The 21833-nt window shown below is 39.4% G+C and overlaps 2 protein-coding genes across 3 annotated transcripts in view; both read left to right on the forward strand.

The window, feature by feature from the left end:
- Positions 1 to 5849, forward strand: part of PPP1R42 (protein phosphatase 1 regulatory subunit 42) — a 53518-nt gene extending 47669 nt beyond the window's left edge. Inside the window, exons 9-10 of one of the 2 annotated variants that reach the window (XR_006706603.1) lie at positions 5142 to 5224; positions 5715 to 5849. Coding sequence is in view for 1 of the 2 variants with exons in the window: in XM_045455019.1 (XP_045310975.1) it covers positions 5715 to 5760 (46 nt within the window). In the remaining variant the exon portion in view is untranslated. The remainder of the gene's footprint in view (positions 1 to 5141; positions 5225 to 5714) is intronic. The other variant, XM_045455019.1, reaches the window with a different exon arrangement.
- Positions 5850 to 7194: 1345 nt separating this feature from the next.
- On the forward strand, positions 7195 to 15602 carry TCF24 (transcription factor 24). The gene is made up of 3 exons (XM_045455025.1): positions 7195 to 7456; positions 8059 to 8471; positions 15316 to 15602. The coding sequence occupies exons 2-3, from the start codon at positions 8082 to 8084 to the stop codon at positions 15427 to 15429; spliced, it is 504 nt and encodes a 167-aa protein (XP_045310981.1). The 5' UTR covers positions 7195 to 7456; positions 8059 to 8081; the 3' UTR covers positions 15430 to 15602.
- Positions 15603 to 21833: the final 6231 nt, after the last annotated feature.

Here is a 21833-nt window from a genome sequence, read left to right on the forward strand (position 1 = left end):
GCAACAAGCTGGTTGGAGAGTCAAATATGATACAACTACTGTAGAGTGTGATAAATGCTATGAACATTATAAACCAGATCCTAATACATCCTATAAATTATTCATTCAACTTTTTCTCATTTATAGTCCATATGATTGCTCTTTTGATCTTCCAATCATATCATAGTAGTCATTACAATATAGTGAAGGAGGCAACAGCATATTTCATTGAGAAAGTAATCAGAGCCAGGGTACATACTCTAGTATAGATTTCCTTTTTCCAGAACTTCCTGTTGAAGATCAGGTAGGTTTATCATGAGACCCTCTTTGCAGAGTCTAGTCAAGGTATGGTGACTTAGCATTACTTAATGAAGCCCACCTAGAGAAGACCTATGAACAACACTGCTGCACTGTCCTACCCCCATTCCCTGAAGAGTGGCTTAGGCTTGCTGGGATGGAGGCATAAGGGAGAAAGGGTCCTCTGAGTCTGGAAAATGCTTTATTTGGGGAGAGGAAAAAGGAAATGGAGAGAGTCCTAGTCTTGCCTCATCTCCATTCACCAAAAACAAACAAAAAACACAGAAGCTGCGTGACAGTCTGCTTTACTGCTTATGTCCTTTGTCGTTACCATCAAAACCATAGCCACTCTGTCCATGGCACCCTGGTAGTTTCTTAAAGATCTACACAACTAGTGTCAATTCCATGACAGTGTTCTTCAGTTTCGTTTCTTTGCCAAGAATTTTGAAAGATCTTGCTAACATATCATCAAGGTGGAAAGGAAAACAATAAAAATGGACGCAGACTCAGAAAACAATGTTGGTAAATTCTATACATTGCCACACACACTACGTTAGATCAGCTGTGAACTACCGCACATACCATATATTCTACAGTCCCAAGCAAAGCTCTAATCACCTCACTGACAAAACAGCAAATAAATCATTCTATCTTCATTTTCCTAACTAGGAACACTAAGTACAGAGCTAAATGCATCTTTAACCAGTATGTACTGCAAAGATAGGCTGCTCTAAAAGAAGCTGGCAGAATAGAGAGGCTCCTGGGAGAAGAAAATAAAGAATGTCCTGCTTCTGTCACTGGCAATTATGTTCAATCCCAAGTCTTCAGTTTTATAATGTGAAAAAATATTACATAAATATTTTGTTTTAAAGTTTTTTTTTATTTCTGGGTGCCTGGGTGGTTCAGTCGGTTAAGTGTCTGATTTCAGCTCAGTTCATGATCTCACGGTTCACGAGTTCAAGCCCCACGTCGGGCTCTGTGCTGACAGCTTAGAGCCTGGACCCTACTTTGGATTCTGTGACTCCCTCTCTCTCTGCCCCTTCCCCACTCATGTTCCATCTCTCTCTTAAAAATAAATAAAAACATTAAAAAAATTAAAAGTTTTCTATTTCTTCAGATAACATTTTTACTGAGGGCATACCAAAACATCATTTTGGTATCATAAAAATATTTAAGTCTTACTAAATGGGACTATCAGTTCTACCTGTCTTTATTAAAAGGTGATCAACATGGAACTTCATTAAGCTCTTGATAAAGATTTTTATTGTGTGCCTACTTCTAACATTTTATGAAGTTAGCATAAAACTAAGAGATAATGAGAATAAAGCTAGGTCACTAAAGTGTTAAAAAAACACCTAACCCAAACACAAAGAATCTTTCATATCTAAAAATCTAGAAAGTTGAGTAAAGCAACTCCTTCCCTTAATTACTTTAAGGGGAGAATGAGCTAGCATCAGCAGACAAGTCACCTACAGTCTACATTTAATGCTCAGAAGTATAAAGGAGCTTAGAGTCTTCTTCCAAAATGATGAAAGTATGTGTCCCATACTCCTTTAAGGTTCTGCACATTAGAAGCTGTGCCCGTATCTATGTGAACACAGTGAAGCAACATCTGTCCAATGACAGGGGAATGTTTTCCACCACCTTTATAAATGTGTGCAGTCTGTGCTCATGTATATTTATACAAGCCTGCTTTCCCTACAGGGAGGAAAAAGTCAGACTCATTGACGTTGTTTTTGACCCCCAAACTGAACTTGATACTATCAATGTACACTTTAATTAAAGATTAGTTCAAAACTATTTTTTATTTAAAGGCTGGCTGTAAACAAATGCCTTGACTATTCAATTAAAAATAATTTATGGTATTAAAAAGATTGTTTCTTTCTGTGTTTGTCACAGTAAATACTTTTGACAGATGTTTCCTCTCTTTTCAATCATGCTAGGAGGTGCTTGAGACTTAGTAATTTTAAAATAGACATTAAATGCATTTACATATTGTAAATAAGATCCACTGAGAATACTGTAGAGCACTATACACTGAAGGAAGCAAATTGTTACTTGATTATTTATCTTTAAACCCTAAGCTATGTCCATAGAGTCAATCCATCTCTTTTGTTACTGTAAAAATAACTGTGTAGCTGGGTTAGAATGACCTTAGTTTCAGATACCTTCAAGGAATGTGAATCTCTGGGACCCATAATTCACAGGAAATGTTCAATGTATGTTACTTAACTATTTATAAAATACCTACTATCTTTAGTTAGAATATGGAAGCATTAGGTTTCTTTGAGTTAAAAAGTGAACTTTAAAAACAGTAAAAATAACTTGCCTTCACCACTGCTAAGATTATGTTTGAACAGTTGTAACAACAGATCTTCTATGTGCCTCAAGAGTTTTAAAACTTCAGTAATATTTTTAGTTGCAAACTCTGGGATGATCTGACATGAACCCATCTGCAAAACTCTAAATACCTTTAATTGTGCTGTGATAAACCTAACATCAGTCTAATTAATTTTATATGCAAAATAAACTTCTATGTATCAATAATGTAGGTATAAGACTTGCAGTTAGTTGTTAAAGAACCCTTCTTAAATTAGGACATCCCTCTCAAAAAGAGCAATAGTGGTAAGCAACAAGGTTTTTTTTGTTTTGTTTTTTTTTTTAGAACAATCTAAGCTAGGTTTTGTGACTTCTAGTTTCAACTCTGTCAATGGCTTACTCTGTGGAAAAGAGTTATGTAAGAATTAATTTTTAAGAATTATGTAATTTTCCATTTTATTTTTTAAAGAAGTCTTATATATTTTTAAGTTTATTTTATTTTGAGAAAGAGAGCAAGCCAGTGGGGAGGGGCTGCGAGAGGAAGAGAGAGAATTCCAAGCAGCCTCAGCACTATCAGCACAGAGTCCAACATGGGGCTTGAACCCCTGAACCGTGAGATCATAACCTGAGCCTAAACCAAGAGTCTGACACTCAAACGACTGAGCCACCCAGGTGCCCCAGTATTTTCAATTTTAAAATGTCTACTTTGATACCTGAATCTTAACTACCCAAACAAATTTTTTAAAACAGCAGAACCTGTTGAGATAAGAATCAGATGGGGAAAATGAGCATTAGAGAGGCACAGTCAGAAAGGGGCCCAAAGTCACACAACTGCCATAAGGCATAGCTGGACCTTGAATTGAGGTCACTGACTCTAAAAGCCAGGTCTTCAACTATTCTGCAAGGGGGTCTCAAAAACACGCTCAGGCATAGGTAGGTAAAATAAGGGAAACAAAGTGAATGTGATTGAGGTCAACTGGAGAGTACATGTCCAACTAAAGGCACCTGCAAAGGCAAAGGCACTCTACTCCAAAGGCACTCTACTGCAAAGGCACTCTACTCCAAAACAGTATAGCCAGCAGACATGCTGAACTTGAGAAATCAGACTAGCTGGCAAGCAAGATATTTAGATTAAGAAATCAACTGATTTTAAAATATTGAGTCAACAATTTTTCTTAAAAAAAATCTGCTAAAATGGATACAAAGAATGTGGAAATGATAGCAAAGATATGGAGCAACTGGAACTTTTGTGCACTACTGGTAGGAATGCAAAAATAGCACAGCCACTTTGGAAAATATTCAGACATACATTTATAAAATTAAACATGTACTTAACACATCTAACAGTCCCACTCCAAGGTGAAGTGAACACCTATGCTCACATAAAACTCTGTACCCAAATGTTCATAGTGGTTTATTCATAATCACCAAAAAGTGAAAACGACCCAAAGCTCTCCCATTGGGGAATGGATAAGCAAACAGTGGTAAATCCATGCAATGGAATACTACTCAAAATTAAATACTAGTCAAAATCAAAATAAACTAGTGATACCCAAAACAACATGGACAGATCTCAAAAGCATTATAAGTCAAAGAAGAGCCAACTTAAAAGGCTACATACTGTATGATTCTATGACCTTCTGGCAAAGGTGAAACTACAGAGACAGAAAATAGATCAGCAATTGCCAAGGCTTAGGAGTAGAATGCAAAGGGTCAGCACAAGGCAACGTAAGGGTGGGAAGGTGAAATTCTGCATCTCTTTGCTGTGGTAGTTTTTAGCAAAACTTACTGGACTATATAGTAACAAGGGTGAATTTAATTATGCAAATTATACCTTAACTAAACAATTAAGGGAAATAGTTGACAGGTGAAAAAAAGCACTGATTATATAAAACCTATTGTTTTACTATATTATGCATCTATACATATAAAATGCAGCAATATATTTTCTTCACCGATATATTATTTTACATTATAAAGATGGTAAGTTAATGACAAATTGGCATATTTAGAAAGACATCTCATTTTAAGATCTACACCACACTCTGAAAAAAATCCATAGCACTCTAAAGCCTTCTACTTTCTGGAAGACTAAACAAGAACTCCCAAAGAATAATATACTATACCATGAAAATAGTGTTTGAGCTGTTAATAGGGAGTCAAGTTAAAACATTAACTTTATTGAAATAATAGATACAAAAAATGTCTGGCAAATAATGAAGAACTCTACAAATATTAAATAGGATAATCTGGTAAAAAGCAAAAGTATTAGGGTCAATCTACCTTGAATCCTCTCTCTGCCACTTATTAGCTGTGGGACCTTCACAAGTTATTTAATCTCTCTGCGCTTTATTTTCTCAACCACAAAATGTAAAATCCTCAAAGGGTTTTTGTAGACTGATTGAAAAAATAAAGTGCTTTTTTGTAAAGCACTTAGCAAATATAAAAAGTTGAGTAAGGTACCTGTTACTAATTTATGTAATGTCGAACATTTGAAGATTTTCATCTTCTATTTTTAATTTAACGGGGAACATGGTTTCTTGCAGGAATTAGGACTACTCTAGAATCATCAGAGGATTCAGAGAGGCTGCTTAGAGTAGCAGCAGATATGACCAGGTGGCCCACAGTGGTCAGTATTGTTTCCTCAGTCCTTTCTTTTGAACCTGACTATTGGGCAACAAAGCTATCCATTTTCCAGCCACTGTCATCAGTGAAGAGCTTCGCTGGTGCCCCCACCTCCACCCCACCTCTGGCACTTAGACAAGGCTTTAGCAGGCTAGGCTAGAATGAGGCATGTGAGACGTCAAGGGTGCAAAAGTTAAGGAGCCCTAGGCACCTAATTTGCCTCACTCTAGCCTCAGCCCACCTTCCTTCCAAAATTTCTTATTTCCACACTTTTCCTAACACATACTTTTTCCACTTTCTTCCCTACTCTGGGGAAGTGGGGAAATCTTTCCTTCTGCTTTTTAAAGCCTGAGAAGATTCACACAGTTTGGTGACTAGCTTTTCTGGTGATTAGCTTCTACTATTGTTGTATTATAGAGTCTGTATGTTTGTGCCCGTTTTGGATGAATTTCATTTTTGAAATAATATTGCTCTTTTTTTCTCTATTAATACAGGAATCCCTCTTTGAAGGAATGTGAAAGCTTGCTGACAAAAAAATGATATATATGAATTTCACCTTCTCCATAACCCAAAAGAAAATGTTTGTAAAAAAAAAAAAAAAAGTAAATTCGTCCTTAAGTGCTCTTTAACATTTGTTTGTTTGTTTTTTACCTTTACAGTACTAGGCAATAGCATCTTCTGCAATTTGTAGCTTTATGGTATCTCATTATGTAAAGAAAATGAAAATTGCTTTTCAATTGCTTTACGCCTCATCACATACAATTTACTGAGAAAATAAAGATGTGCTTCCACATTCATCAAAAGAAAGTAATCCTTTTTTGAACCAATGGTATTTTGGTACGTTCCTTTCTAAAGTGTAAATCTAATTACAGTTACTGAATGGGAATTGAAGATATACTGATTCACTAATATAATGTGTGGAATGATACATTAAAATACTAGTGTCACCATTACTACGTACTACTTAATAGTTCCAATTTAAAAATCTATTGTAAAGAAATGATGTCGCATATACAAGAGCAAATTCATTAATGATATTTTAAATTTGATACTGTCTTGAGTCGAAGGAAGATGGAAGATTTCTAAATGTCCTGCTCTTCGAATTGTAGGAATTATTTCAAGGATATACTAATTACGTTCTAGAAAATACCGTGCGTCCACTAGGACTTCACCTCTGAAGGCCATGCATGGGTCCCCAGGGCCGGTGGGAGCCACAGAGGCGGGGCGTCCCGGGCCCAGCGCCTCCCAGGCCGGCTCGGAAGAGGCCAAGGCGCAGAGCCAGCATTCTAAAAGAGCCTTGGCTGGAGCACCTCATCGCACAGCCCGAGGACCACGCTTCCCGCGGGTCTTCCCAAGTGCAGGACTTCTCAGGAGAGTTCCCCGCAGGGGGGCGGAGCCAGGACCAATTTTAGGTCAAAAACAAAAAAAAAAAAAAAAAGGGAAAAAACCGGGGCCCGGCGTTTGCTACGGAAGCAGCCCACAACGGTCCGCGCCCCCGGGGAGAAGCGACCGCGATCCCAGGGCCATTTACGCTGGTCTGAGGAACTTCAAGTACCACAGTGGGAGCATTCTCTCTGAGCGGCTCAATAAACTAGTCACGCACTACAGAGGTGGAGGTGCTTTAAGTAATTAGGGCACACGAAACATTTACCTTGGTGGTAGAATAATAGGTTAGCGCATGGCAACGGCACACTTCACATTTCCTCAGAAAATTAAAAGTCACTCTCCACAAAACGCCAGGGTTCCCGCCTCAGCTCTGCGTCTGCCTAAGAGGCGCCCTCGCTCAGATTGGGTCCGCGGCTGAAGAACGGCGGCGAGGCGCGGGAACTCGGAGAGCCTTCAACACCGCGGACGCTCGACAGGCAGGACGTGCAGGCTCGGCTCAAAGTGAACCGCGACGGGGGCGAGGGCGGGGCCAGGCGGAAGCCCCGCCCCCTATAGCCCCGCCCCGCCGGACGGTTTGATTAATGACTCTCCGCTCCGGGCAGAGCCCCTCAGGTGGGCGCGAACCTCGCCTGGTACTGCTCTTCCGCCTGACATCAAGTCTGGCCCACACACGCCTGGCCACGGGGGCGCCTGTATAAAAGACGCGCCCAGCAGGGGCTGGAAGCGACTGTAGACTTCGGCTAGACGAGGATGGAGTGACCTGTGGCGGCCCTGGCCACGCAGACCCAGCTCGACGCTCCTCGCCCGCTCGCTCAGCAGAGCCGAGCCCTGCACTGCCGCTCCAGGAAAGGTGAGGATTTCGGTTCGACCCCCCGTCGCGACGCTTGGTCCCCAGGTTTCAGAGGGGTAGCGGGTGCCTTAGTACAAGGTGAGGTCAGGGTCCCCGTCTCCTGCCGTAGAAATTAGAATGAGCTCCTGCAGTCACCCCCCCGGGATCCCTGGCCTCGAGAGCGAATGGTGCGAGGACTACCCGCGTGAGCACTGACGGCCGTGAGTTGGCCCAGGGCTACCCGCTGCGCTCCGCGAGAATGACCTGCACCGTGTTTCCTGCGGGGCTGGCGCACAACGTTCCAGAAGTGCAAACAAGTCACGAACCGGAGCTCTGCTTCCGAGATCCTCCTTCCTCGGTAGAATAGCCCTTCCATTTAAGTTGTCCGTGAAAAGTAAAGCCGGCACCGCGCCCCTCCTTAGCCCTCCAAGCCCAGGAACTGTCAGGCCCCACAACTCTCCTCAGACGCGGGGAGGTAAACACGCCCCAGTCAAAACAACCTCATCTCTGAGAACGCCCCAGCCACGTCGTTGGCCCGGCGTGCTGCTGAGGCGAGAGGCCTGCGCTTCCCCGGTTTAAGCCCGACCAGCGCCGGGCCTCACCGCGCCTTGGGTCCTTTGCAGGGCACGCAGCTCAGGAAGCCGCCATGGACCGCGACGGCCCCGCAGGCAGCCCCCTGATCGCTAGGAACGAGACCGCGCCCGCGGTTGCAGCCACCCGCGACTCGAGCCCGGGCCGGGCAGGGGCAGGACCGGCGGGCCCCGGCGGCGGTGCGCGCCTGGGGGGCGGGCGGCCGGCAGCAGCGAACGCTGCGCGGGAGCGAAGCCGCGTGCAGACTCTGCGGCACGCCTTCCTAGAGCTGCAGCGCACGCTGCCGTCGGTGCCGCCGGACACCAAGCTGTCCAAGCTGGACGTGCTGCTGCTGGCCACTACCTACATTGCCCACCTCACCCGCAGCTTGCAGGACGACGCCGAGGCGCCGGCAGACCCCGGGCTGGGCGCCCTGCGCGGCGACGGCTACCTACACCCTGTCAAGGTAGGCAGGTAGGGCGCCCTGCGGAGCCGGGGCGGGGAGCAGGGCACCTTAACCCTCAGTGTCCGCCATCGCCTGGGCTGATGCCACCGAACTCTCGCTCGGGGTGAGGCGGAGAACTGACCTGGAGATCGATCTTGGCCCACCAGCGCCCAGGTAGCGACGTCCCCACTGCAAAAGGCTACTCCATAATTGTTGGCAGGTAGTGGATTTAAACCCGAGGTGGCTTTGGGAGGGGTGTATCGCGCCTCTTTATAGGATGCAGCCTATGCGATGCCTTTCCAAAATGGAAAGTTTCTCAGGGGTGCCTGGCAGGGTGTTTGGTTGGCAAGTTTTGGTGGTTTTTAGAATCAAGAGTTACAGTTATGAGCCTTTGAGAGTTTTTAAGTGTTTTTAATTCACATAATTACATTTCCATTGTGGTTTTTATCAAATGTTTGAAAAGCTTCGTGCAAACGGGGGTGATGGAATTATCGCCCTTTAAATAATCCAGGAAATCACTGTTTAAAATTTTTTGTAAAACTGGTAAGAACAAAATGAAACCGGTCTGCCATCCTATAGAGTAAATTTTCAGTCCCTGTTAATAAAGGTTAATTATCATGGATTAGACAGTTACCTAGAATGTTAAAAAAAAAAACAATAATTGTTTATGTAATTTTCACAATAGATTGGCATATGTTAATCAAGCTGAGTACTATATTCAAATTCTGTAATGTGCAAAATTAGCCCACAGAATGCTTTGTATCATTTTTTACATTACATATAGATAAAATAGGGTTTTTATTTAATATAGTGTATACAGTAATGGTTTATTACCTGTATTGCAGTATTTAGACTTTGCATCATCCTTTTCGCCTAGATTTGATTGTCTTGAAATCCAGCATTCATCTGGCTTTGTTCAAGATACATCATCTTCCCTGTTTTCTCTAAACCTAAATTTTTGAATTTTTGCTTCTACATTTTGCCACACACACACAAATACAAGATTAGGACTTGGCCTTAAGCATGTCAGTGTTCAATAAAGTACTAAATAATCATCATTGAAATGTGGTAAAGTACACTAATATTAACTCTACTTAAAACTATGTGAAGTTCAGGTTCACAAATATAATCAACATGATGTTAGGTTCAAATTATTTCAAATATAGAAATTTGCAATATCACTTATTTATGATTATGATAGGCCTCGTTCTGTGATATATAATATAATCTCTGCCGAAAAGTCATTCACTAATAATTAGGGGTTTTTCACTACAGTCTGCTTTGGATTGATATTCAAATGTATCATTAATATTAGATTTCTTTTGGCTTGACATTTTCCATATACTCTAAAAAAGTTCAACATTAAATAGACTTCAATACAGAAAACATCTGTTAAATGTCGCTGTGGGAGATACAATTCAATCAAATTGTTTTCACCTTCGTTTCTTGTATCTTTTTGAATGAATACTATTAATAATTTTCATGTAACAATAAGCTTAACAAGAGTTTTTTTGTACTTGTTTTTTCAGGTACCAAATGTTTTTGTAGTTTTACAACTCTTTTTAAAAAATTAAATCTCATTTGTCCTTGGACCAATTATTTTGATTTTAAAAGACAATTCTAGGGATAATAAAACAAGGCCAAGGATTACCTCTTTAAAATGAAATTGATGATGGTTGAACAAGCGACTAGTCTGTATTAAAATTATCTACTGAGTGTCTACTGTGTGCAAAGCATTGTTAGGAGATTGAATACAATTAAGAATAAGACTCAATCTCTGCCCTAAATGAACATATAATAAAGACAAAGACAAAAATAAAGCAACAGTCTGTAAGGGATAATGTTCTGTGTGCTATAAGAGAGTTATAACCACGTGCTGCAGAGGTTTGGAGTAAAGAGGTTTCATACACATAATTGAAACCACCTGTCACACATTTTATGTATATGCTTAAGTATTAAGTCTATCTTTGATTAATCTTATGCATAAGGAATAAAAATATTCTGATTATTTGTACTTTTTGGTTAACTAAGGGTATTGTAACCCTTAGTTAAAAAAATGTTCCAAGATTCTGCCTTACACCATAGTATTACTATGTCTTTGATGATTAAAGATCTGTTAACAAATATTTCAAAGCCATGATTTTGAGTCATCAGTCCTTATTATCAGTATTGGGGTTAGCATTGTGGGAGATTTACCTTAAGAGTATCTCAAATGAAACTGGAAAGTTTAAGTGAATGGGGTCCTGGGGCATAGCCTAAAAGAGCAGTTTTCATCCTTTTGGGATGTGAGCAATTTGATCAGCATGAGTGTACCAAAATGAAATGATCCTCCAAAGGAAGAGGGATATATTTCAGATTCTGATATCGGGAGAAAAGTACAAATGTCTTTATTCATTGCATTACCCCTGGAGACTCATTGTTGATACTATACATATAAAATAATTTAAAAAATAAATACAAAGTTTTGTCATTTAACTCCAAAATCCAAGAGTGCATTTTTAAGGTTTTCAGGTTTAATTCGGTTAATTGTATGAGTTTACTTAGATTGTTCTAAACCTAATGAAACAACATGGTTTCAAATAAATTTTATTAGGTAAAGTAGAGGTCAGAATTGTGTTAATCTACACAATGTTAAAACAGACCATTGAAAAGTGAAATGTAAATCCATCAACTGGCTTTTTTGGCATGACGCTGACATGCAGATCAACTGATATTTTATTTACATTTTATTTCTGACTCTTAAAACTATATGTGTACAGTAAATTCAGTTGAATAAAATCATTAGAAGCCTTTTTCAAAATCGAAAGTTCTTAAAGTAGAAAGTTTTATTAAGTTCATGAAAAATGAGGCAAAAATCGACATATGCATTTTTTTAAGTTTATTTATTTTTTAGTAATCTCTACACCCAATGTGAGGCTTGAACTCCTGCCCCTGAGGTTAAGAGTCACATAGTCCTGGGGGCGCCTGGGTGGCTCAGTCGGTTGTGTCCGACTTGATTTTGGCTCAGGTCATGATCTCACAGTTAGTGAGTTTGAGCCCCACATTGGGCTCTGCACTGACAGTGTGGAACCTGCTTGATACTCTCTCTTTCCCTCTCTCTCTGTACCTCCCCTGCTTGTGCTCTCTTTCTCTCTCAAAATAAATAAACATTAAAAACATATTTTTAAAAAAAGAGTCACACACTCCTCCCACTGAGCCAGCCAGGCATCCCCAAAATTGACATATACGTTAAGTTTCTTCATTAATTACCTATGTCTCACCTTCATTTGTCTCCACATTTGGTTGCATGATTTAGAGTGATTCTGAATACGGTAGGACCCAGGTAGCACATATCAGAAATATCAGGGAGCATTCAGTAGTATGTTTATTTGCTTTTAAATATATTTAATTCATACGGAATACTCAAATTACATGTGAACTTTAAGCATGAGATCTTTATGCTCATGAATATGAGGCAGGAATTTAAAAGATTGAGAAGCACAGGTTTATAATATGCCAAAAATTTTACACTTGAAATTGATGATTTCAGCCCTACACTATTCACTACATGGGTTAGTCTGCTCGGGCAGCAATAACAAAATACCATAGGCTGAGAGGCTTAAAAAATAGAAATTTATTTTCTCACAATTCTGGAGTCTGGGAAGCCTAGGATAAAGGTGCTGGCCAATTGAGTTCCTGGTGAGAGTTCTCTTCCTATCTTGAAGTTTGCTTTTTCAGAAGAGAGAAACTTTCTCTTCCTCAAAAGGTCACTAATCTATCATGAAGGACCCACCCTTTTAACCTCATTTGGCCCTAATTACCTCCACAAAATACCATCATGTTGGAGGTTAGAGAATCAACATAAGAATTTCGGGGGTTAGGGGGCAGGGACACAAACAGTCCATAGCACTGTGGCACAATGTTCTTCAGTATAAGGCAGGACTTGAATCTGACCTAACAATGTCAGGTCCTGACCTATCAGAAAAACCCCAGACTAGTTTCTAAAACACTTCATGTTATGAATCCATGGCAAGAATCCCAAGGACAGGACCAGTGATACACCCAGAACATATAAGAATGCACATCTGTGATTTAAAACAACAAACCTGAAGGGGCACCTGGGTGGCTCAGTTGGTTGAGCTTTTGATTTCTGCTCAGGTCATGATTTCACAGTTTGTGTGCTTGGGATTCTGTCTCTCTGCCCCTCCCCCCACTTGCACACATCCACATGCGCTCTTTCAGGCTCTCTCAAAATAAATAAATATTTTTAAAAAAAAACCTGAAATGGAGTTGCAAAAATAAGTAGCACACTGTCAGTCTTATTACTGTATCAAATGTAAAATGTAAGGTTATTTATAGGAAGATTATATAGGAGGAGGCCATTTTTAATTCTAAGTAACACAAATTTTATGTTTTATCCGTATTTAAAGTATAGATTTCCAGCCAGAATAATCTGAATTTAGGACTCTAAAATGCACCTGAACTGCATGAGAGCAAATTCACTTATCATATCTGGAGGCATAAAAATAGGACTTTTGTTGGTTGCTAAGAACAGAAACTCCTGGATTATATCACATGCCCACTTCTATCCCTTATAGCTACATTTTACATCTGGAATGCCAGTTTAGGTGAAAGTAACTGTACTCAGAAGTACCTTATACTCAACTTCTGCAAAAAGAGGTCCATTCTGATTTCATTGGTCTGGCGTGTGACTTGGTCGTCAGTCTTTTTTAAAGCTCCCCATGTGATTTTAATACAAAGCTTGGGTTTAGAATCTGAAGCTCTTATGGTCTTTGCCTTGTTAATAACTGTATTTCTATTTGAACACTGCAGATCATCCGTCAGGCATTTAAGAACATTTCATGGTGCTTGTAACCAGCAGTCTGCCTGTAAATGTTCAGTGATAAAAATAACCTGCTGCTCATGTCAGCATTTACTCCCTAGAAAGTGTGGGATCCCATTGCTGACCTTTGGGAGTTACACTTTATTAGTCTAAAGACTTTTCTCTTTGTATAAAAGTAGTATTTCTTGGGGCACCTGGGGGGCTCAGTTGGTTAAGCGGCAGACTTTGGCTCAGGTCATGTTCTCACATTTAGTGACATCGAGCCCTGTGTAGGGCTCTGTGCTGATAGCTCAGAGCCTGGATACTGCTTCAGATCCTGTCTCTCTCCCTCTCTCTCTTTCTCTCTCTCTCTCTCCCTCTCTCTCTCTCTCTCTCTCTCTCCCTGCCCCTCCCCAACTTGTGCCTGTCTCACTCTCTCCCTCAAAAATAAATAAACACTAAAAAAAATTAAAAATACTATTTCTCTGATTAGTATTCCAAGGACCTATTACAAAACTGACTACCAGAACCCCCCCCCCCAATTCTGAAAGTACTACTTATGTAATACATTTTTTCATCATCATGTCTATTTGGCAATAAGTTATGTTAATTTTTTAAATGTTTATTTAGTTTTGAGAGAGAGAGAAAGAGAAGCACAAGCTGGGGTGAGGCAGAGAGAGAGAGGGAGACACAGAATCTGAAGCAGGCTCCAGGCTCTGAGCTGTCCACACAGAGCCTGACACGGGCTTAAACCCACAAACCATGAGATCATGACTTGAGCTGAAATCACATGTTTAACCGACTGAGCCACCCAGGCGCCCCAAGCTATATTATTTTTGAGAAGTACATGTTTAAAGTGAATTTAGAAAAGCTGCAATCAAAATACAAATGTGATAACTACTGAGAGATTAGTGCTATATGATGCCGCTACATCCAGACATTTTTTGGATGTTATATTTATATAACACCAAATATTCTAATATTTATGACTTTGAGATGCTCTTTTAGCTAGATAAAATGTTTAGATAGTTGAATTAGTCACTTTTCATTATAGTTCTGTGACAAGTGGAGACATATAATACATACCATGTATTACTTTTTAAAATATCTTTAAAACCAGGAATCTTGTTTTAGGCTTTATTTTGCTTTAGGTTTAGTTTTTGTTTTGTTTTTTTAATTTTTCTAAGTTTATTTTGAGACAGAGTGTGAGTGGGGGAGGGGCAGACAGACAGAGGCTGACAGTGTAGAGCCTGATATAGGACTCGAAACCATGAGATTGTGACCTGAGCCGAAATCAAGAAGCAGACACTTAACCGACTAAACCACCCAGGTACCCCTAGGTTTAGTTTTAAATTAAAACATTATTGATAGATAGATTTTCCTACACTTAACTATTATCATTCTCCCTAATTTCTTGCAGTTCTTGTCCACATGCACATGTATTATATTTATATAATTATAATCAAAGTCGTGGTATATTTTTACTTTCTTTAATGTTTATTTTTATTCTTTTTTAATATTTACTTATTTTTGAGAGAGAGAGGGAGACACAATCTAAAGTAGGCTCCAGGATCCGAGCTGTCAGCACAGAGACTAACAGGGGGCTGGAACTCACAAACTGTGAGATCATGACCTGAGCCAAAGTCGGGTGCTTAACCAACTGAGCCACCCAGGTGCCCCTAAGGTTCATTTATTTTTGAGAGAGAGAGTGTGTGTGAGCAGGGGAGAGGCAGAGAGAGAAGGAGATAGAGAATCCCAAACAGGTTCCACGCTGTCAGCACAGAGCCCAATACAGGGTTTGAACTCACAACCAGTGAGATCATGACCTGAGCCAAAGTCAGACACTTAACCAACTAAGCCACCCAGGTGCCCCTATTTTTACTTTTATTATTAGTATTAATAAACATTTTTTTCATGTTGTTCCTTAGATTTCACAATTACAGTTGTTACAAACATCATGATATTGTATTTGTCTTGAGACATTGGAATTTTTAGTATTACTATTACAGGCATATCTGTCATAGATACTAACTTTTGGATTCTTGTTTAAATATTCTTTTTCAGAAATGGCCCATGCGATCAAGATTATACATTGGTGCTACTGGTCAGTTTCTGAAGCATTCTGTGTCTGGAGAAAGAGCAAATCATGGCAGTACTACAACAGACTCACAGCCTTAGGCTCTCCTCTGATGGGTGCTGGTAGAAAGTGGCATCATTTTTAAATAGTAGGAAATAATTCTATATTTATTACTTCAGACATAACAAACATCATTCCTGAAAGTTTACATGTGAATCCATGGTTGGAAGTTCAGATTTATCTGTCTAATCTATATAAATGTGGATTTAAATAATTGGTCTTGGACAAAACACCCAGCTTATCTATTCATTGTGAGAGATAGTCACTACTGAATACTGTAAGAAAAACTATTGGAAAAAAGAAAACACCAAAATCGAAGAATTGTGTATGTTTCCAGAGACTGTACATGTTTTCTGTAGTATATCTAGTACACACTGAGAAGCTGATATCTTAATAGTCTTGACACCAGTATTCCATTTTTGTGAAAACCAGTTTGTGCTTAAAGTTGGTCTAAGAAGCCATTTCAGTTGGAAAGCATGAGATCATTTATTCAGTTTTAGCTAAATACGTGTGAAAAGATTGTTGAGATAATACGAAGTTGCAGTAACTTCTATAACTAGTTATTTTTCCCTCTTAGAAAACTTGGAGTATTAGAATAGTTTGCTGTATTGGACAGGGCTTGGCCACCTTCCTAAATGACTATTAAGTATCTTACTGTGTTTCCAAATTGTGGAAGGCTTTGGGAATCCCTGCCGCCCAGTGTGAATAGCAGATAAGTGTCACTGGGCAGAGGGTTTGTCACCCTCCTCCCTGGTTACTTCACCTCCATCCCACCCGTGTTCAGGTCCTGGACTAGATGAGCAGGTGCAGCTGCAGCCATCTTACAGAGAGCCAAGCCTGTCAGGGGCTTCAAGTGAGCGCCCATGACCCTTGACAGTCACTGCTTTGGCTAGGCTCCTTCTCTCCCTTGTCAATTGCCGTTCACAATCTACCTACTTGGCCATTACAAAATATGAAAAAACTGGGGTGCCTGGGTGGCTTAAGTCATTTAAGCGTCTGACTTCTCAGGTCATGATCTTGCCGTTCATGAGTTCAAGCCCAGCATCCGGCTCTGTGCTGTCAAGCTCAGAACCTGGAGCCTGCTTTGGATTCTGTGTCTCCCTCCCTCTCTGCCTCCTCCATCACTCAGGCTCTGTCTCTCAAAAATAAATAAACATTTAAAAATTAAAAAAAAAAAAAGAAGAAATGGGAAAAAACCTGTCTGATTTGGGAATTCTGGCACTGATCTGCACCTTGAGAGAGTCTGAGGACACAGAGTGACTACCTTGAGATAAATCAGGCCAGAGCAGACCCCACTGAATCTGCCCCAATTTAACCTACAACAGGAAGGTACCCTGCTATGGGCCTCTCCCACCACACTACACACCAAGTGCCCAGGGAGCTGCTGTTCTGCCTGATTGCACCAGTTTCGGTTTTCAGCAGAAGCTTGAGGGTCAGAGCCAGAAAGTAGGAATGTTTGTCGGGGAACACACTGAATCTCAAAATAGGGTGTAATACAGATTTAAAATATCATCAGTCTCTTATGTCTTAACTCCCTTTCTTCTTTTTCTCCTCAGTCCTTACTATTCCACTTCCCAACTGTAAAGTTCATTTATTTCTAAATAACCCAGTGTTAAAGTAACTGAATTTGATCCAAGATTAGCAAATAGAAAGGTATATTAATGGGCTTATGGACTTAGATGGATTAGTATAGCTGTTGACCACCATTTTATTTTCTCCTCACTTCAGTTTTCTTCTAGCTTTTGGCAGTGAAATGATGTGGAAGACCATTTGAAGGCAAAAACTGTCATTCAGTTGATTCAGCTGAACATGGCTCATACCTGATAGTTTGTCATTTTCATTACTTTAATGTGAATACTCCTTGTAATGTGACCAAAGCATGTCTTTAAAAGAGGAAGCATATAATAAAAACTTTCTACATATAAATATGTAGCAAAAATGTTTACATACTTAAATATTTGTGAATATATTTAGCCACTCATATAACATTGAAAGGAATAAAATGTAAAATGAGATATGAATTTAGCCATTCACTATTATAAGTTATTGCCATAAAAAGTGCTAAGAATAATCTTTTATCTTAAGTAAGGAAATCAGACTTCTTTATAGTTACCTGAAACTGAACTCTAAATACTACATATGATAGCAAGAATTTCAGAAAAATGGTTTCATTGCTAATAATAATAATAATCTATTTGGCTAGAGTTGTTAAAGCATTTAATTGGGGGAAAATAATGACTTTTGTTGAATTCATCCTGTTAAATAGTTAAGCTTCGCCTTTAACATTATTACTTTTTATTTCCTCTTGTCCACTTACAAAAAAGAAATGTTTAATGCCAAAGAAGTATAATTCTGTCATAGGTTCTCATAACATTTCATTAAATTGCTAAATATGCTAACAACTTTTGGTAGGCTGGAAAATCTCAAGGGAGAAATTGCATACTTTCACCCAAAGTTTCAAAGGAGCATGCTGTTTTACTTAATGGTGCATGGTCGGGATAAGGGTATTACTAAAATAAAGTATTACTTTGAAAATTAATTTAGTCTGTTAAATTTGCATCTGTCTCTGTGGACATTTAACAAATATTTAAGGTACTTAAGGTACATTTTAAATATTTCTAGTAGATAACTATTTGGCATTAGATTCTTCACCGTGCTCTCCTTAACAGAGTATATATGAGGACTGGGGATGAGGTATATTTGGATCACAGTAGTATTCCATCGTCTGCAAGGAAAATCCTAGGTTAAATTTCTGTCATTTCACTCAGCTCTCAGCAATATGACATACATTTAAATTCCTCTGTAATGAAAATTTTAGAGGATAGGGAAGTATCTTTTTAGAAGTATAACCAGTTCCAACAGACTTTAAAAATATTCTTTTTCCGATTATAAAAGTACAGTGCAGTTTATCGTATGTCAGTTATGCATCAGTAGTTACATTAAAAGTATATACATACCCATTTTAAAAATCAGAACTTAATAATAAAAGGGATAATGTGGAAAGTAAAAGTCCTACAATGGAAGAGGGTGTTTGGGATACAGGGTAAGGGTGAGGGAATCTATGTTACCTGTTAGTAAAGAGTGGTTTTGCATGTTTATAAGGTTTATTTGGCCAACTACTTCAATCTGCAGTTATAGATATCTTAAATAGTGGTTTTCTTATCTATTCATGGAGACTTTATTTAAACATAGAAGAAGCTGTGCAAAAAGAAAAGAAATGCTGATTGACCTTGCTGAAATTATGTCATTATTTTAGTTGAAATTGCTTTTTAGGTTAAATTATTCAATAATTTCACTTTCTCTCATGGGTCCTCATTTGATATTCATGAAAGCAACTAACCAGTTATTGTCAAGAAAAGAAAAAGTATTCAGGCTCCAGTAAGATCTCTCTATCTCTCTCTCTTTTTTCTATTGGACAGAGGTAATTCTCTATATATTTTTCCAGCACATGATTTAATCTTTTTCTTTAACCCCTGGTATATTAATTATAGTGCCATTCTGAGGAAATAAGCCAATACAGAAAAAACATTTCTGCAGTGGCCTACATGATCCCCTTAAAAATCAACACATGAATTGTATTTGGCATAATTATAAGACAACTTACTTGTTGGCTCCACATAAAATTATTCTTAGCTGGAGGGGAGAAGAAATTATAAATCACAATAGACTATGATCCAAACTTATATATTAACTATCTTACTTTGAGAGGATGGCTTAATCTAAATACTCTTTCCTAACCCTATATAGGTTATTGCAGATTATATCAATCATATTGTATTTGAAAAGATATGAACTTGAACTCTTCAAGCATTGGCAGATTCTATTTTAATCTGGTAACAGATTCTTTTTTTTAAATCATTGCTGGAGGATGTGACATCTACAGATTCCCAAATAACTTAAAACTAGTAGGGTACTATTTCTACCTTTCTCCATGGTACACACTTTAGATCTTTTAGTTTTGTTTTTGTTCTTCTTGTGACTTTAAAAATATCCAGGGATGCCTCGGTGGCTCAGTCAGTTGAACATCCAACTCTTAGTTTCGGCTCAGGTCATGATCTCCTGGTTCATGAGTTCAAGCCCCACATCAGGCTCCATGCTAATAGAACATAGCCTGCTTGGGATTCTCTTTCTCTGCCCCTCCCCCACTTTCTCTCGTTCTCTCTCTCTCTCTCCCTCTCTCTCTCCCTCTCTTTTTGGTCTCTCTTGGTCTCTCTCAAAAATAAGTAAATAAACTTTAATAAAAATATCCAAAAGCTAAGATTCCCAAATTTTTTTTTTCAACGTTTTTTTTTTTTTTGTTTTGTTTTTTTTTTTTGGGACAGAGAGAGACAGAGCATGAACGGGGGAGGGGCAGAGAGAGAGGGAGACACAGAATCGGAAACAGGCTCCAGGCTCTGAGCCATCAGCCCAGAGCCCGACGCGGGGCTCGAACTCACGGACCGCGAGATCGTGACCTGGCTGAAGTCGGACGCCTAACCGACTGCGCCACCCAGGCGCCCCAAAGATTCCCAAATTTTAAAAGCAACACTGGAGAACTATAAAATTGTAGATCTCAAAGAAATTAATATGCATTTCTGTTACATATTGGTAACAGTATGAAACTGTTATAACTGAAAAAAATGAATGCCCTTAAATCCTATAGATTTGCTTCCCACAGACTTTGAGGACAGCACAGATGGTACTGCAGCACGGTTGGGAACATGGGACATTAAGTATTCTTGCCTAACTACATAAACCGGGGAAGGGCTTCCCTTCCTATGTTTATACAAGTCTTAGTTTCAACTCATAGGAGAAACCAGCTCAGTGAAATATACCTCAATCACTCAAACTCTTTCATTATAAATTGTACCATAGCATTCAGCTGTCAGAAGCTTTTAAATTATAAACTGAAGAATAAGCTTAACTATTAGGCTTAAAGATTATGTCAATAGTCATTTCCTGTGCATATGATGTTACTGAAGAAACTCATGCATTCCTGCCTTCTCAGGACCAAGAAGTATGTCCATGGGGAGTTCTGGGGATGGACTTAAATCACTTGTCTCCATTTTTATGGTCAGTGCAAAGTCTAAATAAGAATTGATTTTAAACATTCTTATTTTCCAGTAAGTTCTGAAATCACTCAATTTAGAAATTTTAAATGTGTCCTATTATAAAGTATCTTAGTGCTTTACATAGAGGGGCTTATCATACAGATCAATATATTTTTTTTAATTAAGTTGTATTTAAAAGAAAAAAAAAGTCCTGCGCCAGATTGTTTCTTCTTTGCGTTCAGTACCTCCGTGCCTCTTGCTGATTGTAAGTTCCTATACTGGAGTCATCTTGAAATGTAGGCTATAACCAAGTGGAAAAAGTGATGTGCTACAGCAGAAACAGGAGAATCGAGAGAAGGAAGAACGGTGGTAAGTAGGAAGCTATTTCCAGATCCTCCTTTCAGAAAGAGGAGGCCAGTACCACCATGGAACCAATCAGATTGGAAGAGTGTTATTCTGGGACATACAGGAGAGCCTGCCTTCAAACGGAGACCTGACTTTGGGACAAGACCAGAACAAGGACAAAAAGCTGCTAATGCTGTGCCACACTTGAGGCCCCGAGAGCAGCCACAAAGGGGTCTCAGGAAAGACTAGGCCAAGGTAGTTCTACTTTCCTCTCTGGCCAGACAGCCAATGCCAGAGGCTGGACAATGTTTAGAGTGATGGTAGTGGTGGGAATGGCTTGACTCGAGACAGAAACTTCTCGTCACTCAAACAGTAAGTGCAGTCTTCCAACCCCCTCAACCCATGAAAGCCCCACCGAGACTTCGGCCATTCTTGAGATACACACTCATTACATTAGTGCCCTCCCTCCCCTTGTTGAAGCAGAGCTTCCTGCAAAAATGAATGGTGAGAGGTGAGAGAGCATATTACTCAAGATACACCTCTAGTCCAACTTGAGGAAATGAGGAATGGGGAGGCCGGAAGAGATGGAAAAAGAAATAGATTCTAGATAAAAACCTAAATCCCACTTCCTAGTAAGAAGTGATTGGGGGATTACCTATGTGACTACATAGGTAATGTAGGGCATGAAGTAGTTTACGAACTACTTAGGGCATGAAGTAGTTTACGAACGAGAGGAGGTTATCTTGTATTTTTAAGTACTAACCTGATTCAGTAGTCTGCAGGCTCCCCTATTCACTGAATTAAGGACCTCTGGTTAAAGGGAGACTCCTAGAATGAAGTCATTATATACACCTTTGAAGTCACAAAAGTGAGTCAGCATTCCTAGCAAGATAATGGACCTAAAATTCAAACTTTATTAAGAGAGAAAATAAAATTCAAAATTCCAAAAGTTGCCCTCTATGTATTAAGAGCCAAGACTGGAGGCATAGAAACAGTTTTACGCTAAGTGGTAATAGAGGGGTCAGGCCAAGGGGCAGATGTAATTCCCCCGTGTCATTCGCTGTGGGTAG

The sequence above is a fragment of the Leopardus geoffroyi genome, chromosome C3, assembly GCF_018350155.1.
Source record: "Leopardus geoffroyi isolate Oge1 chromosome C3, O.geoffroyi_Oge1_pat1.0, whole genome shotgun sequence".
Lineage (NCBI taxonomy): Eukaryota > Metazoa > Chordata > Mammalia > Carnivora > Felidae > Leopardus > Leopardus geoffroyi.